Source organism: Oryctolagus cuniculus, chromosome 7 (assembly GCF_051225735.1).
Source record: "Oryctolagus cuniculus isolate XC-2025 breed Fujian yellow rabbit chromosome 7, ASM5122573v1, whole genome shotgun sequence".
Lineage (NCBI taxonomy): Eukaryota > Metazoa > Chordata > Mammalia > Lagomorpha > Leporidae > Oryctolagus > Oryctolagus cuniculus.
Window position 1 is genome coordinate 49,386,640 of NC_142873.1, and position 15,622 is coordinate 49,402,261.

The following is a 15,622-nucleotide window of genomic DNA, read 5'->3' on the forward strand; positions in this document are numbered from 1 at the left end:
TGGAAGGCTGGTTTGAGTCCCTTTGCTCCTCTTCCAATCCAGCTTCCTGCTAATGCATCCTAGGAAGGCAGTGGTCCATATGCTTGGGATGCTACCACCCACGTGGGAGACCAGGATGGAGTTCCTGGCTTCTGGCATTGGTCTGGACCAGCCCTGGCTGTTTTAGGCATTTGGGGAGTGGACCAGTGGATAGAAACGCTCTCTCGTGCGCTCTCTCTCTCTCTCTCTCATACTGCCTTTCAAATAGATAAATAAATAAATAAATCTTTAAAATAAAAAAAAGCATTGCTGGGAAAGTAAGGACAGGCATTCCTGGTAAAACCTAAGCAAAGACGCAAAGGCAGAGAAGGATATATTAGAATACTGAGTACTCAGGTTTGGCCGAGGTATAGGGTACATATACAAGGAAGTCACGAGAAATGAGACTGGAAAGTTTGGTTGAGGACAGTTTGTGAAGGCTTTAAATGCCAGGTTGAAGCCTTTGATTGTGACACAATAAGCAATGGAAACAAATAGGAACCACAGAAACAAATAGGAACGCAATTTTGTTAAATTATTCTAGTCATGGTCTATATATTATGGCAAGAAGTTTACTTTAAACTATTAAAATAATTGAGGCCAAAGTAACAAGGGCATGAACTTCAAGGGTGGCAGTGGACTAAGAAACAGCAGATAGGTTCTACAAACACTGGCACAGTGACCTCTACAGAATTTGGCAATTGATTAGGTGTGGGGAAGGTCAGAGAGGAAGGAATCAAAGGCAATTCCTGGATTGATGACTTGGGGAATGTAAAATGGTTCCATTAAAAGAAACAAGGAGAACAAATGGGTTTTAGTACAGGCAGAAGACTAAGAATTCATTACCGGGCAAGTTGAATTTGAGCTGCCAGCTGGAACTTTTGGAGATAGGCTAACTGTATAGGATAGCTGTTGATGTCATTTACACAGAGTGATGTTCAAACGAGCAAACTAAAGAGGAAAACTTAAAGAAAAGGAGAAGCTAGGGGCTGGTGCTGTGGTTTAGCAGGTAAAGCTGCCACCTGCAGTGCCGCCAGCCCATATGGGCGCCAGTTCGGGTCCCGACTGCTGTACTTCTGATCCCGCTCTCTGCTATGGCCTGGGAAAGCAGTAGAGGATGGCCCAGGTCCTTGGGCCCCTACACCCACGTAGGAGACCTGGAAGAGGCTCCTCGCTCCTGGCTTCAGATGGGTGCAGTTCCAGCTGTTGTGGCCATCTGGGGAGTGAATCAGCGGATGGAAGACACCCCCCCCCCCTTTCTCTGCCTCTCTCTGTAACTCTGCCTTTCATATAATAAATAAATCTTTAAAAAAAAACGGGGGCGGGGGCAGAGAAAAAGAGAGGCCAAGAGGGGGGAAAGGCATTGTTAGGAAAGGAAGAAGTTAAAAAAAATCAAGATAAGTGTTTACAATTTTAAGATATGGCATTTTTCTTTTTTAAATATTTTTTAAAAATTTTTGTTATTTATTTGAAAGGCAGAGTTACAGAGTGAGAGAGATCTTCCATCTGCTGGTTCATTCTCCAAGTGGGCTGAGCCAGGCCAGAGGCAGTAGCCAGGAGATTTGGCCAGGTCTAGCCCAGTCTCCACATGGGTGGCAGGAGCCCAAGCTCTTGCCATCACAGGTGGTGCTTTACTCTCTACACCACAATGCCATAGCATTTTTTCAAATCCTACATGGAGTCAAAGGAAATAAGGCCTAAAAACTATATAGAAACCTTGAAGAAATAATTTCAGAAGGATCAGAGGCCAGAATATAAAAGGACAAGATTAGTCAGTAAAAAAAATTGGTATGCTATTCTCTTAAGACATTCAATAGGTGCCGGTGCTGTGATGTAGAAGGTAAGCCTCTACCTGTAGTGTGGGCAGTCCACGTGGGCACCAGTTCAAGTTCCAGCTGCTCTACTTCTGATCCAGCTCCTCGCTAATGCCCTGGGAAAACAGCAGAGGATGGCCCAAGTGCTTAGGGCCCCTGCACCCATGTGGGAGATCTGGAAGAAGCTCTTGACTCCTGACTTTGGCTTGGCCCACCCCTGGCCATTGCAGCCATTTGGGGAGTGAACAAGCAGATGGAAGATCTCTATCTCTCCTTCTCTCTATCTCTGCCTTTCAAATAAATAAAATAAAATATTTTTAAAAAATTCAATACTAAAGGGAAGAGAAGAGATAAGGTGATAACATGAGACGGGAAATAAGATTTTTTTTTTTTTTTGCTACATATAAAGTCAACTTTAAGAAGTATCTTAAGGCAGGTGTTATGGCATAACAGATTAAGCTGGCATTCCACATGGGCATCAATTTGAGTCATAGCTGCTCCACTTCCAATCCAGCTCCTTGTGAATGCACCTGAGAAAGCAGCAGACTATGGCCCAAGAACCTGGGCCACTGCCCCCATGTGGGAGACGTGGATTAAGCTCCTGGCTCCCGGTTTTGGCCTGGCTCAGCCAGGGCCATTATGTCAATTTGGGGAATGAACCAGCAGATGGAAGTTCTGTCCCTCTGTCTTTCAAGTAAAAGAAAATCCTTTTTAAAAAATCTTAAATGATCCTGCAACAGCTCTGAACAAGTTAGTTCTATCCCTTTTCCCATCTTGCTGTCAAGTTGGGCTGCCCTAAGATCTCCTATCTTTAATTAGCATGGTAGGAAAACAGATCTTAATTAATATAAAATGTGGACTTCCAGATGAAGTATTTTTGATACAGTAGTCCTTTTTTATTTCAGTTACCTGCAGCCAACATTGTTCAACGGAAGGTCAACTACCATCAGAAGATCAACAATTTTTTTTAAGATATTGTTCCTTTAAAAAATAATTTCTTTACCACAGAGGGAGAGGGAGAGAGAGAGGGAGAGATCTTCTGTCCTCTGGTTTATTCCCCAAAGGACTTCAACAGCTGGGGAGTCCAGAAATCCATCCAAGTCTTTCACATGTGTGGCAGGGGCCCAAGTACGGGGGCCAGCCTCTGTTGCTCTCCCAAGGGCATTAGCAGGACACTGGATGAGAAGCGGAGCATCCAAGATTTGAACCACTGGTCATACAGGATGCTGGCATCACATGTAGCAGCTTAACCCACTGCCCATGATGCTGGCCCCAAGAAGGTCAATAGTAACCCAATGCCGTGTCACAATGCCTACATCATTCACCTCACTCAGCTCATCATCTAGCCATGTATCTTCTCATATCATCACAAAAAGAGTGAATTCAGTATAGTAAGATATTTTGAGAAAGAGACCACATTCAATAATTTTTATTATATTGTTATACATTTTCTACATTACTACTACTTGTTACTGTCAATCTAATTTATAAATTAAACTTTATCATAAGTAATGTATGTATAGGGGAAAACACAATACATGTAGTGCACACTACTATCTGTAGTTTTAGGTATTCACTGGGGGTACTGGAATGTATCCCCCACAAATAAGGAGAACCACTGTAATTAAAGCTAAATTAAAAAAAAAAAAAGCCCATGGGGCCAACACTATGGCGCAGCAGGTTAATGCCCTGCCCTGCACCACTGGCATCCCATACAGATGCTGGTTGGAGTCCCGGTTGCTTCACTTCTAAACTAACTTCCTGCTAATGCACCTGGGAAAGCAGCAGAGGAAGGCCCAAGTGCTTGGGCCCCTGTACCCACGTGGGAGACCTGGAAGAAGCTCCTGGCTCCTGGCTTTGGCCAGCCTTTGTCATTGTGGCCATTTGGGGAGTAAACCAACGGATGGAAGACATCTGTCTCTACCTCTCTCTGTAACTGTCTTTCAAATAAATAAATAAATAAATAAATAAAATGCTGTTAGAGTTCTCTTTAACTATAAAATTCTGAGTCTTGACCTGAATCTTTTTCAAGAAAGTTATGAAGATCAAACAAAATACTATGTGTCCAATCACCAAGAAGCAAGATAATGCATTAGAAAGAGTATAGCACATACTTTAGATAGGTCTGACCTGGATTCAAGATGTTGTTCTACTGACAAAAAATCTATGAGCTCTGGAAAATTCTTTAACCCTTTTGAGACTGATTTAATTAGCCTATAATAACAGTATTGTGAGAACTAAATGAAATAATGTAACCTAAAATCTTTTCTGGAACAAGATAACAGATGATCTTATAAATATTACTGATACAATTAAATGACAGATCTTATAAATATTATTGACATAATTAAAGGACTTGGCCCATTATAGGTGCTCAATGAATCAGAATTATGCAGATGGTAACTTTGAACTCTAAAATAAAATTAACACATTTTTTAATTAAAATAGGTGTTTAATTGTGTTATAAAGGCTGTCAGTTCTTGATACTAAGAAAATATAAACGTTTATATTGTATTCCATTTCTTTTTAAAATCATAGTCTCTTTTTTTTTTTTTTTTTTTTGACAGGCAGAGTGGACAGTGAGAGAGAGAGACAGAGAGAAAGGTCTTCCTTTGCCGTTGGTTCACCCTCCAATGGCCGCCGCGGCCAGCGCGCTGCGGCCGGCGCACCGCGCTGATGCGATGCGATGGCAGGAGCCAGGAGCCAGGTGCTTTTCCTGGTCTCCCATGGGGTGCAGGGCCCAAGCACCTGGGCCATCCTCCACTGCACTCCCTGGCCACAGCAGAGGGCTGGCCTGGAAGAGGGGCAACCAGGACAGAATCCGGCGCCCCAACCGGGACTAGAACCCGGTGTGCCGGCGCCGCTAGGCGGAGGATTAGCCTAGTGAGCCGCGGCGCCGGCCAAAATCATAGTCTCTTAATGAGCTTAGGTGGATAAAAATGTCCCCAATGGACTTTTTTTTAAGTACTTGGCCACTCACTTGCCCCAAGAGACTCTAGTATTCCACTCTTCGGTTGTCCCTGAATACTTGAGGCAGCAACTTCCTAGCAGTTAAACAAGACAACAAACAGGATATATCCAAAACGTGTTTATTGGGAAGGTTTCCCACTCATCTTGGCGCAGGGTGCATGGCTGAAAACCATGATGATTTTACAGCATCCTGGGCACTTCACGTCCATGAAGTAGGAATCGGGGCTCTGCACCAGGCGCTTCTTCTTGTGTTTCCTCTTCTCCTCTTCAGGAGAGGGATGCAGGAGATCCTTTGCGAGAGGCATGTTCGCATGGGTCGGTCGTCACCGCCGGAAAGTAACACATTCTTATTTATCTATGACTTGGATCTACATACGAGGTACATCAAAAATTCATGGAAAATTGAAATAAAACACAAATTTATCTTGAAGCAAACAGTTTTGGAATCTATGCTTACCACACAGGCAGTTTTAAAATTTCACACTCTCATTCAAACCCTTGTTTACCACTAAACCATTTCTTAAGGAAAAATTGGGAGAGTTGGATAAAAGTAAAAGGAAAGATTACAGACTGGAGGTGGCAGAAATGATTAAAAGGATGAAGAAAAGCGTTTGTTTGCCTCAGGAGCTGTACAGCTGTTGAGCTCTGAATGTTTGTCAGGCTAGAGGTTAAAAAAAGGAGAAATGCAATCAGAGCCTTGCCCCTGGCTGGCAATGCAGTGCTGAGGGCATTTCCTTCCCTCTGTGAGCGCTCTGGCTCTAGTCTATGATCTACAGTAAAGCAAATAAACAATCACCAGTTGGCTTCCTATTGGCACTAGGGTGCGGAGGGGTGGAGATGGGCAGGTAAGGATGATCTAACTTGAAAAACTCCCGGATAGAGCCCTACTTTACTGATCTTCCTGGGCCTATCCTTTTTTTCTCATAAAACACAAGTGTTTGTACCCTGGTTTCAGAACAGGAGTTTACAAGATTTTTTTTCTTCCTTTGACCCAAGAACTAAGGAAAAAAGAATGGGGGAGCAGGTTTTTTATCAGAATACCGAGTTATAAGGTGAAAGGTTGTAAACAACTCTGTCCAGGAGGCCTCCATTTCAGAACATGCCTTGGCTCCAGGCCTGGTAGTGCTGCGGCTGCTGCTGCTGCTGCGGCCGCTGCTGCCAAAACAGTCTCTTGGCATTCAAGGGAACTTGGGCACAACACAGAGCAAACAAGTGGTCTGTACTGAGCTCTGCAAAATGGGAAGACTGAAGAAACTGGAGCCTCAGAGAAACAGAACGAGAGAGACTTGCCATAGGATTTTTAACATTTAACAATTCAGACCTTATACACATGTCCTTATAAATACATTATCAGCATTCCCTTGTCTCTAATATGTACCAATTCAATACCATTCTGATCCATTACTAAAATCTTTCCCTCCTCCTATTCCCTCATAATTTATGTGTTTACATATTGTAAATATACCAATGTTGAGTCATCTGTTTCGTTGTAATCAATGTTTCATATTTATATATACTTTCATACTGAACTAAAAGTACTCCAGGAAGCCACAATTTTTAACTTTCAAAATTTAGAGTCTCAACTACTCTGTCCCCAGTAACTCAGTCAACAGTGTTGACCAACTCAAAACAAATCAAGCCTAGTTGGTTAACTTTCTAGAACAGGGCGCCACCTCAAACCCACACACCCTAAGGATCAACATGTTCCTGGGGTTTGATACAGTATGTGTATGTGTGTTTCAACACAGTTTTCATGTCTGACTCTTGAGCTTGCTTAATACTGGGGTTGAGTTGTAACTTGCTAGCCTCAGGGTGTCAACCCAATTAAGGTGTATGAGGAAGGAACAGCAGTGAATAGCGTTCTTTTTGCTGAAAGGGTAGGATTTCTACACACTCACGGGCTTCTTATTTACTTCCTCGTCTAAAGCTTGGGGACATTATCTTCCTCTTTCCAGCCTAAGAAATGAGGTAACGTTCTCGTGACATCCCAACAGATATATGAGGGTTCTGTGAATCAAAGAAAAGAGAACTCCAGTTCTGCATACAAGTTGTTGTTATCACATTTAAGAACAAGTTCTCAGGAGTTAGCTCCCAAGGCATTTTACATTTAGCAGGGAAAACCCCACCTGACAGCCAACTGAAATCAACACAAAATGAAATTGGGGCTCCCTTTAGCTTGCCCTGTGCCCTGTGACCACCCTTCTTTCTCTTTCTCTTCTGATTTCCAAAAGCTTGCGAGGGTGAGGGATGAGGGGAACCACTTAAAACACAGGAAATTGTTCCTTCCAACAGGGGTATGGCTAGCTCTACACCGACACTTCTATTATGGCGATCTTTCTTGCTTTTCACCAGCGTGAGGGCTGCGTGGGGCAACAGATTTATGGAGGTGCCTTTGATTTCGTAGGCTGGAGGAGTAGATGAAGAGCAGAGCGAAAGTAGCTTATGAAGAAAGGGAAGCGTGAAGCATCCTTTCTTTCCCCCATTTTATTTTTCTTTCCTGGAGAAGCAGGGAGGGAGAGTTTATCAGAGACTGATGGCCATACCTCATTAGACCGGTAATGAGGTAAGCAGGGAACACAAAGTGTTCCCCGACCCTGCAGGTAGAAACTGAGGAGACGAGGGGATAAGCAACAGGATGTGCACACGCCCTGTTTCCGTTCCAGAGAACAGAGAGAACAGAAAGGAGGGTACACGCGACCAGGAACAGCCTAGCCCACGGTCCTAGAGCCCCCCGGGGCGGGAGAGGGTCGGAGCGGGCACCTCCCACCCATACACCGACGTCCAGAAGAGACTGAAGAGGGATCAGAATTAGTGACTTTTCGTCAGAGACAGCAGCTTTTGTTTTTTCATTAAAGATGCGGCGCCAAGAGGAGAGAGGGGGACTTTCTGAACAGTAGTAACAGCCGCACTCTCTGCCCTCTGTCCCAATCCTTAGGTATTCCTGGAGCAAAGGGATTCATTTTCACAGACTTGCGACTTGGGCGCCAGGAGTAAACACTCGCCTCTAAATTAACTGCACTGGCTAAGACTAGGCATGAAATTCCCTCATAAGCACTTTTTCCTTTTACCACAAAAAGCCGCGGCCAGACCAGAAGCGTCCACACCCGCCCTCCAAAGCCCACTTGCCCTACTAGGCTTCAGGGCAATAGGGACCCTCCTCCCAGCCGGCCCGAGAGAAACCGCTAGGACGCCCACCACCCTCTCAGCCCCCCTCGCTCCTCCGCCCCCTCCTCCCTGCGCCGCCGCGCCGCCGTGCACAACAACCATTTTCCCCGCCAGGAGCACACCGTGTCCACGCGCCGCTGTGAGCTCTCTGATTGGGCAGGCTCCTGGTAAACAAGGACAGGCAACCAATGAGAGCGCTGTGCACGAGGGCAGCACGAGCTCCTAGGCCGGCGCTCGCGTGGCTCCGCCAGCCCCACAACTATATAGAGCGGTTTCCGGCTCGCGGTAGAAACCTTTCTCTGCTCTTTTCACATGGGGTGCTGTTAGCCTCCCCGGCGAGAGCGCTCCTCCAGCTGTTAGGGAAAAATAAGAAAAGAACTTGGTTTTTTTTTTTTGAAATCTCTTGGCAGCTTAGAAAATTCTGGACACCTTTTCTAAAATTTAATTAAGATTCATCTGTTGCTTGTGTTTTATTTTGTGTTTAAACACAGCCTGCCTAAGGACACTCTTATTCCTTAGGAGGAGTGAAATAACTTACTGCAAAGAAGTTTGGATTTGGGGCTGTGGGTACCCCGTGCCTCATTTTTGACTTGGGCGTCAACTCTGCCCCATCATGGTGATGTTCAAGAAGATCAAGTCTTTTGAGGTGGTCTTCAACGACCCCGAGAAAGTGTATGGCAGTGGGGAGAAGGTGGCCGGCCGGGTGATAGTGGAGGTGTGCGAAGTCACTCGGGTCAAAGCCGTCAGGATCCTGGCTTGCGGAGTGGCTAAAGTCCTCTGGATGCAGGGGTCCCAGCAGTGCAAACAGAGCTTGGACTACCTGCGCTACGAAGACACCCTCCTCCTGGAGGACCAGCCCACAGGTAAGCGGCCTGGCTCCTCGCTGGAGGTTAGAGGCTGGTTGTGGAAGAGAATTGAGTAAGTGGAGCAGATACGTAATGTTTTAAGTTCCTTGATTTGGTTTGGTTTAGTTTTTTGTTTTGTTTTGGGAACACCCCCCACACCCTCCAGAAAGGGTGGTCTGTACAGTTTTGGGGGGATTCTGTGCTGTGGAGGTGATAGGGAGGGTATTCCCCCCCATGTTTAAAGATGTCTGTGTGCATAAATTGCTTATTCTTGGCTTGCTTGCTGTTGGACATGTTAGTAGGGTAACTGTCCTGCCTCTCTACATTGGAGGACTTTGCAACAAAATGCATCAGTCTCTCATTGAAGAATACAAGGGATGAAAATGGGAGTACTAAGATACCTTGCATGCTGCCTGAATGTCCCTTATCACACAGGTGCATTTTAGTGTAACATAAAACCTAATGGTTCCTTGCTTTTCTCTCTCTCCAGGTGAGAATGAGATGGTGATCATGAGACCTGGAAACAAATATGAGTACAAGTTCGGCTTTGAGCTTCCCGAAGGGTAGGCATTAGCTACATGCATCTTTGGGCTCTTCTAACAATCTCCCCCTCCTCTGATATCTTAACTGTTCTTGGGGAGCTTTTTAAAAATAATTGTTTACTTTTTCCTGACACAGGCCCCTGGGAACATCCTTCAAAGGAAAATATGGTTGTGTAGACTACTGGGTGAAGGCTTTTCTTGATCGCCCCAGCCAGCCAACTCAAGAAACAAAGAAACGCTTTGAAGTGATGGACCTTGTGGATGTCAATACCCCGGATTTAATGGTGAGGCTCATTTTAAGAGTCAGTTCTCTTGGGTCACAGGAGTGGTACCTAATTATATTAGGTGTTCTATTGAGGCATCTTAAAACAGCTTTTTCCCTCCCCTTCTCCATAGGCACCTGTGTCTGCTAAAAAGGAGAAGAAAGTTTCCTGCATGTTCATTCCTGATGGGCGAGTGTCTGTCTCTGCTCGAATTGACAGAAAAGGATTCTGTGAAGGTAAAAACCTAATACTCAGAATGGGTAGAAGAGTACAACAGAAATGTGGGTGTGGCTGCAGGACATGGGATGGGACAGAGGAAGCATCTGAGATGGTGCTGAGGATCAGTTGATAATGTTGCCTTCCTTCTCGTGGCTAGGTGATGACATTTCCATCCACGCTGATTTTGAGAATACATGTTCCCGCATCGTGGTCCCCAAAGCGGCCATCGTGGCCCGCCACACTTACCTTGCCAATGGCCAGACGAAGGTGCTGACTGAGAAGTTGTCATCAGTCAGAGGCAATCATATCATCTCAGGGACATGTGCATCATGGCGTGGCAAGAGCCTTCGGGTGCAGAAAATCAGGCCTTCCATCCTGGGCTGCAACATCCTTCGAGTGGAATATTCCTTACTGGTGAGTAGGGTGGCTCCTGATGATGTGCTCCAGCAGTCATGTGTTCCCTAGACCTCTTGTCTAATAAACGGTCATCTTCCTTTTAGATCTACATTAGTGTCCCTGGCTCCAAAAAAGTCGTCCTTGACTTACCGCTGGTCATAGGGAGCAGGTCAGGTCTGAGCAGCCGGACGTCCAGCATGGCCAGCCGAACCAGCTCTGAAATGAGTTGGATAGATTTGAACATCCCAGATACCCCAGAAGGTGAGCAAACTCCAGTGTCTTCTCCTCCCCTCTGCTCTGCTTGGGTTTGTAAAATGGCTGTCACCCAGTGTTATTTTTGGTCAGGCTGCTTACCCCCCTGTTTCTTTTTTCTAGCACCCCCTTGCTATATGGATGTTATTCCTGAAGATCACCGTTTGGAGAGTCCCACCACTCCTCTGCTGGATGATGTGGATGGCGCTCAAGACAGTCCTATTTTCATGTATGCTCCTGAGTTCAAGTTCATGCCACCACCCACTTACACAGAGGTGAGAACTGTCATTTGTACTGTTCATTTGTTCTGAGGCCTCTGTAGGAAATTGACTTGGAGTGTTACACAGGTTCTTTATAGTTCTTACACATACTGAAATGATCTCTTCTTTCTTGCTCCCAGGTGGATCCCTGCATCCTCAACAACAATGTGCAGTGAACACGTGGAAGAAGAGCAGCTGTACCCACTTGTTTCTTTCTGCCTCTCTTCCTGGACTGGTTTTTCAGAGACTTAGTCTCTGCACTGGGGTGTGGGTCCTCCCCAGCCTCTGACCTCCTAATGTAGGAGGTGATCAGCAGGCAGTCTCTTGGGCCTTAAAGGTGCAGACTCGTCGTCAGCCAGCACAATGTAATACAGGAGTGTTTGCTGGGTGGGTTCGAAAAGACAGTTCCGAGTGATTCAGGCCCAGCCTGTTTTCTCAGCTGTTCTTGAGGCATTTCACTAATTGAGTCAGGGATGTAAATGGCCTTTTGGTGAGGTCTTCCCAAGGTGGTTTTGGGAGAGACAATAGTTCGTTGTAACAACATGAGACCTTGAACTAACGTGCCATGTGAGATGGAGTCATTTTTTTAGCAAAGTGGCAAAATGAAAAGAATCATGGCCAAAACTTTGGGAAGAGGAGGTTCTTAAAATCAGTGTTTCCCTTTTTCCTTTAATGGGAAATAAAGAAAAACCCTGCAAGGCTGGTTTGGTTTGAGCTTTGGAGAGAACTTCCCTGTGAATTAAAAGAAGCTGCTGTAAGGTTATCTTTGCTTAGAATGTACTTTTACCTGGCTTAAAGCAGTAGTAACTATGCTCCACCAAAGGTCTTAAAAGCCATTTTTAGAGCCTATTGCACTGTGACTCCTATGGAAACATTTTCTTATAGGAGAATGTTTTTCTTTTTATGTGACTCCTTGGAATTGATTCTAAGGTGATACTCTTAGCACTTTAGTTCTGTCAAACATTTTTTTTCTTCTCATTGCAAATTAAGCTACAACTGATCTATGTCTCTAGGGATAAGCACAATGGCCAAAAAAAAAAAAAAAAAAAAAAAGTTAGAGACTGTGTCCCAGTGTACAGAATGACATGATTCTGACACTCTAATCCTATGAAAAGGTTGCTGTTTTATAAAACCTTGCCCACTGTGACTCTCCAAACCTAAGGTGGAACTCTGTATCAGAGGGCCTCCAGACACTGCCATGAGAAACTGGAGGGCAAGTCTTCACTCAGGTCCTCTGCACCCTTAGCGTTTGGTCAGTCCGCATCAGCCATAGCACTTTGTTCGCTGTCCTGTGTCAGAGCACTGAGCGCCACCCTTTTCTGAGAAATACAGCCAGAAAGTATGTGAGCTGAAGGTGTTTTCACTTTGTGTTTTTGTATTTTAATTGTGTATCTTTTTGTATGATAAAATCTATATTTTGTATGTAACCAAATATATTTTTCACCCCAGGTGGGGCATTTGTAAAAAATAAAAAATTTTTAATGGCAAAAAAGTGTTTTTCTTCTTGTCTGTGATTCAGCATTGGAGCAGTTCTTAGAAGGCATCCTGAAACAACTTTCCCCCACTTCACAAAAAACTCCCCCAAAACTTGTGGAGAGAACACTCGCTGTTGATCCTGAAGTCTGGGGGGGCTTGGGGATGTGAAGAGAGAAGGAATTTGAACAAGTCTGGTCTTCCCAATTTACAAAGAACTGTAATGGGAACTGCTGGTGGGCTAAGCTAGTTGACGCATCCGTAGCTAATCATTACTCAGTTCATGAATTGCTGAAATTCGGGGATACAAGGTTTATGAGGAGATTGGGAAGGAAAGGGTCGAGGTTTTTCTTTTTCATAACGGTTTCATCATAGGGTTTCTTCCCAGTATAAACCTGGTATACTTAGTTTATGTACTGACAAGAATAACTAAGACTTCTAAGAGCTTACTTAGAAGTATCAAAATCGTTGGAAGCAGCTACTTTTTTTTTTTTTTAATTTCTGTAGTTTGTAGCCTGGTTTCTGGCCAAGCATACAATATAACCCAGTAAATGTTTGCTGAATACACAACCCTACGCTCAATTAGGATATGCCTTGGCAGTTTCTATGTCTTCCTTAGGGGTGTAACAACAGGCTGATCTCGTGATTTCACTTTAATTGATTTTTGAGAAATTCTGAGATGGCAGAGGGTAACACATAATACTTGGTGATTTAGATCTTCTGACACAGGTGCAGTTCTGACCATTACTTTGTTTTTTTATGGATTTCCACATACCAATTCCTAATACTGGGCTCCCAGAGTTCTATATAAAATCGGTGTGAATTGAAACACAAAGTGAAGTTGATCCTTTTCCACTGAATTGTTTGTTTGTTTTTCATTCTCTGTAACTCTTGCTATCTTCTCCTGACCCTCTTTGACTGTTTTTTCATTATCAATATATCATTCTCTAGTGTTCCCTGTCGCCATGGTGACTGCACCCCACCCCTTCCTCACCTGTTCAGGAATTTTTAGTGGCACCTCCCCTTGGAATTTGTGACCAGGAAATTAGGTCAAAGTTGATGGAAAAGTTTTTACCTGCAGCCTGTTTTCCAGGGACTGAAGGGTAGAGCAAGGACAAGAGCCGCCCAGAGGGCAAGACAAAGGGATGGAGAGACGGAGAGACGGAGAGGCAGGAGCACTGCTGGCATCCACAGTCTGGCCACTGGTACCTGATACGAAAAGGGAATGGCAGGGAGAGGACACATAACTAACACCATGGCCCCTTCAGAGACTTGGGGGACCGTGATGTGTGCATCCCCTCCTGACACCCTAGTACCCCAATCCAGCCCCATCCTCTAGAACTTTCTATGACGACAGAAACATTCTGTATCTGTTTTCCAGCACAGTAGCTACTAACCACCCATGGCTACTTACCTCTGAAATGTGGCTCCCTTGACTGACGCACTAAATTTTTAATAACAGTTTCGTGTGACTGGTGACTGTGGCACTGAGCAGTGCAGCAAAACCTGAGGCAGGAAGCAGCCGCTGGAGCTGTTTCTCCGCAGGAAACCCATCGCTGTGTGAGGGCGCGGAAGGCTCCACACTGCTTCCTTCGATGCACAACTCCAGCTCACCCCGGGCGTTTTCTGCATAAACTAGCTGAAGTACACTTGCCTCGGTGCTGGCGCAGCTGTTTCCCCACTTGAGTGGGTGGATATTTGGGGGCTTATTTTCCCATGCTCTTCTCACGTGCCTCTCAATTTTTAAGAAGCTGTACCCTTCATAGACACGTAGCCATTAGAGGAGAGTCAGTTCTGAGTATCATTTATTCATGAGGTCCACTCTGGTTTAGGAAGATCTGAGACAACTCAGAAAGAAAACTAAAGAAATAAAAGAACTAAAGGAAATTAATTAACATGAAAAAGGTAATTCCAAACCCGGGAACTTGGCTACCCTGATACCTCAGAAAAGACTGGAAATAAGATCTCGCTTGGCGTGAGCATTGGAGAGGATCTGAGCGAGCAAAGACCAGTCACACAGGAGCTGATGGACATGAAGTGCAGTGAAGCAGGGGTCTCTGCCTGACTCAACAGACTGCAGACCCTCCTAGAGGTCTTTCCTCGGACCACCTGTAAGTGTTGGGATGCATAAAGTAGAAAGGAAAATGTTTACTGACCCTCCAAAAGCCACAGTACCTGACCCAAGCACCCTGACTACAACAGTTCTGGACTGGGAGACCGTAAGATTTTGTTCCTTTTTTGTTCTGACCACACATCCACCTCCATTTCCTAAGTTGAAAAACTATTTCAGAGATGGCTACCCATCCTGAGTTTGCAGGTCCTCACCCAATCAGTGAGTGTAGAACCTGGAAAATGTTTGGGGATTAACCTTCCTATACTATTAAGGAGAGCAGGGATAGTGTTGTAGTTAAGCGCATGAACCCTATAGCCAAATTTTCTAAATTCAAGTCCTGTTCCTACTACTTAAAAAGTTGTGTGACCTTGGGAAGGTTGTTAAGTCCTTCTGTGCAAAATTCATTTGTATAATCGGAATAATAGGGGCCACATAACAGGTTAAGCCTACCCCTGTGACATTGGCATGCCATGTAGTTGCCAGTTTAAGACCCAGCTGCTCCTCTTCTGGATCCAGCTCCCTGCTAATGCACCTGGGAAGGCAGTGGAGGATGGCTCAAGTCCTTGTGCCCCTGCACCTGCATGGCAGACCCAGAAGAAGCTTCCTAGCTTCAGCCTGGCCCAAACCCAGCTGTTGTGGCCATTTAGGAAATGAACCAGCAGATGGAAGATTTCTCTCTGTCTCTCCTTCTCTCTAACTCTGATTTTCAAATAAATAAACATTTTTAAAAATTTTTTTCTTAAATAGGGAATAACAGTAGTACCTTCAGAAGACTGTGAGGATTAAAACATATATGTAGGGCAGGTGCCGTGCAGCAAGTTAAGTCACCACTTGGGATACCCACATCCCACATCAGAGTGCCTCGGATCGAATCCCATCTCCACTTCTTCTTCATTTCAGCTTCTTGCTTACATACCTGGGAGGCAGCAGGTGACAGCACAAGAACTGAGTCCCTTCCAGCCATGGAGGAGACCTGGGTGGAGTTCTTGGCTTTGGCTGGGCCCGCTCAGGCTACTGCCACCATTTGGGGTAGTGAATCAGCAGATGGAAGATTCCCTGTCTCTCCCTCTCTCTCTTTCTGCCACTCTGCCTTTGAAAACAAACAAAAATTATATGTGAAGTGTTAATATTAGAACAAAGGCAACTGGGGCCAGCGCCGTGGCTCACTTGGTTACTCCTCCGCCTGTGGCGCTGGCATCCCATATGGGTGCCAGGTTCTAGTCCTGGTTGCTCCTCTTCTAGTCCAGCTCTCTGCTGTGGCCCGGGAGTGCAGTGGAGGATGGCCCAAGTGC

General features: G+C 45.1%; 1 protein-coding gene and 1 long non-coding RNA gene across 2 annotated transcripts; one reads left to right on the forward strand and one right to left on the reverse strand.

The window, feature by feature from the left end:
• Positions 1-4,905: 4,905 nt before the first annotated feature.
• Positions 4,906-5,465, reverse strand: LOC127493758 (uncharacterized). The gene is made up of 2 exons (XR_016210642.1): positions 5,260-5,465; positions 4,906-5,170 (listed from the first exon to the last, which is right to left on the reverse strand). It is a non-coding gene; the product is annotated as an uncharacterized LOC127493758 (long non-coding RNA).
• Positions 5,466-8,258: 2,793 nt separating this feature from the next.
• TXNIP (thioredoxin interacting protein) lies at positions 8,259-12,236 on the forward strand. The gene is made up of 8 exons (XM_002715643.6): positions 8,259-8,830; positions 9,303-9,375; positions 9,491-9,638; positions 9,751-9,853; positions 9,994-10,250; positions 10,337-10,493; positions 10,608-10,759; positions 10,885-12,236. Exons 1-8 carry the CDS (start codon positions 8,581-8,583, stop codon positions 10,918-10,920), a joined length of 1,176 nt encoding a protein of 391 aa, XP_002715689.1. The 5' UTR covers positions 8,259-8,580; the 3' UTR covers positions 10,921-12,236.
• The last annotated feature ends 3,386 nt before the right edge of the window (positions 12,237-15,622 follow it).

Coding starts and splice junctions, on each gene's coding strand:
- TXNIP (XM_002715643.6), top strand. CDS start 8,581: ATGGTGATGTTCAAGAAGATCAAGTCTTTTGAGGTGGTCTTCAACGAC. Junction 9,639..9,750: donor TCAATACCCCGGATTTAATG/GTGAGGCTCATT, acceptor CCTTCTCCATAG/GCACCTGTGTCTGCTAAAAA. Junction 10,494..10,607: donor CATCCCAGATACCCCAGAAG/GTGAGCAAACTC, acceptor TCTTTTTTCTAG/CACCCCCTTGCTATATGGAT.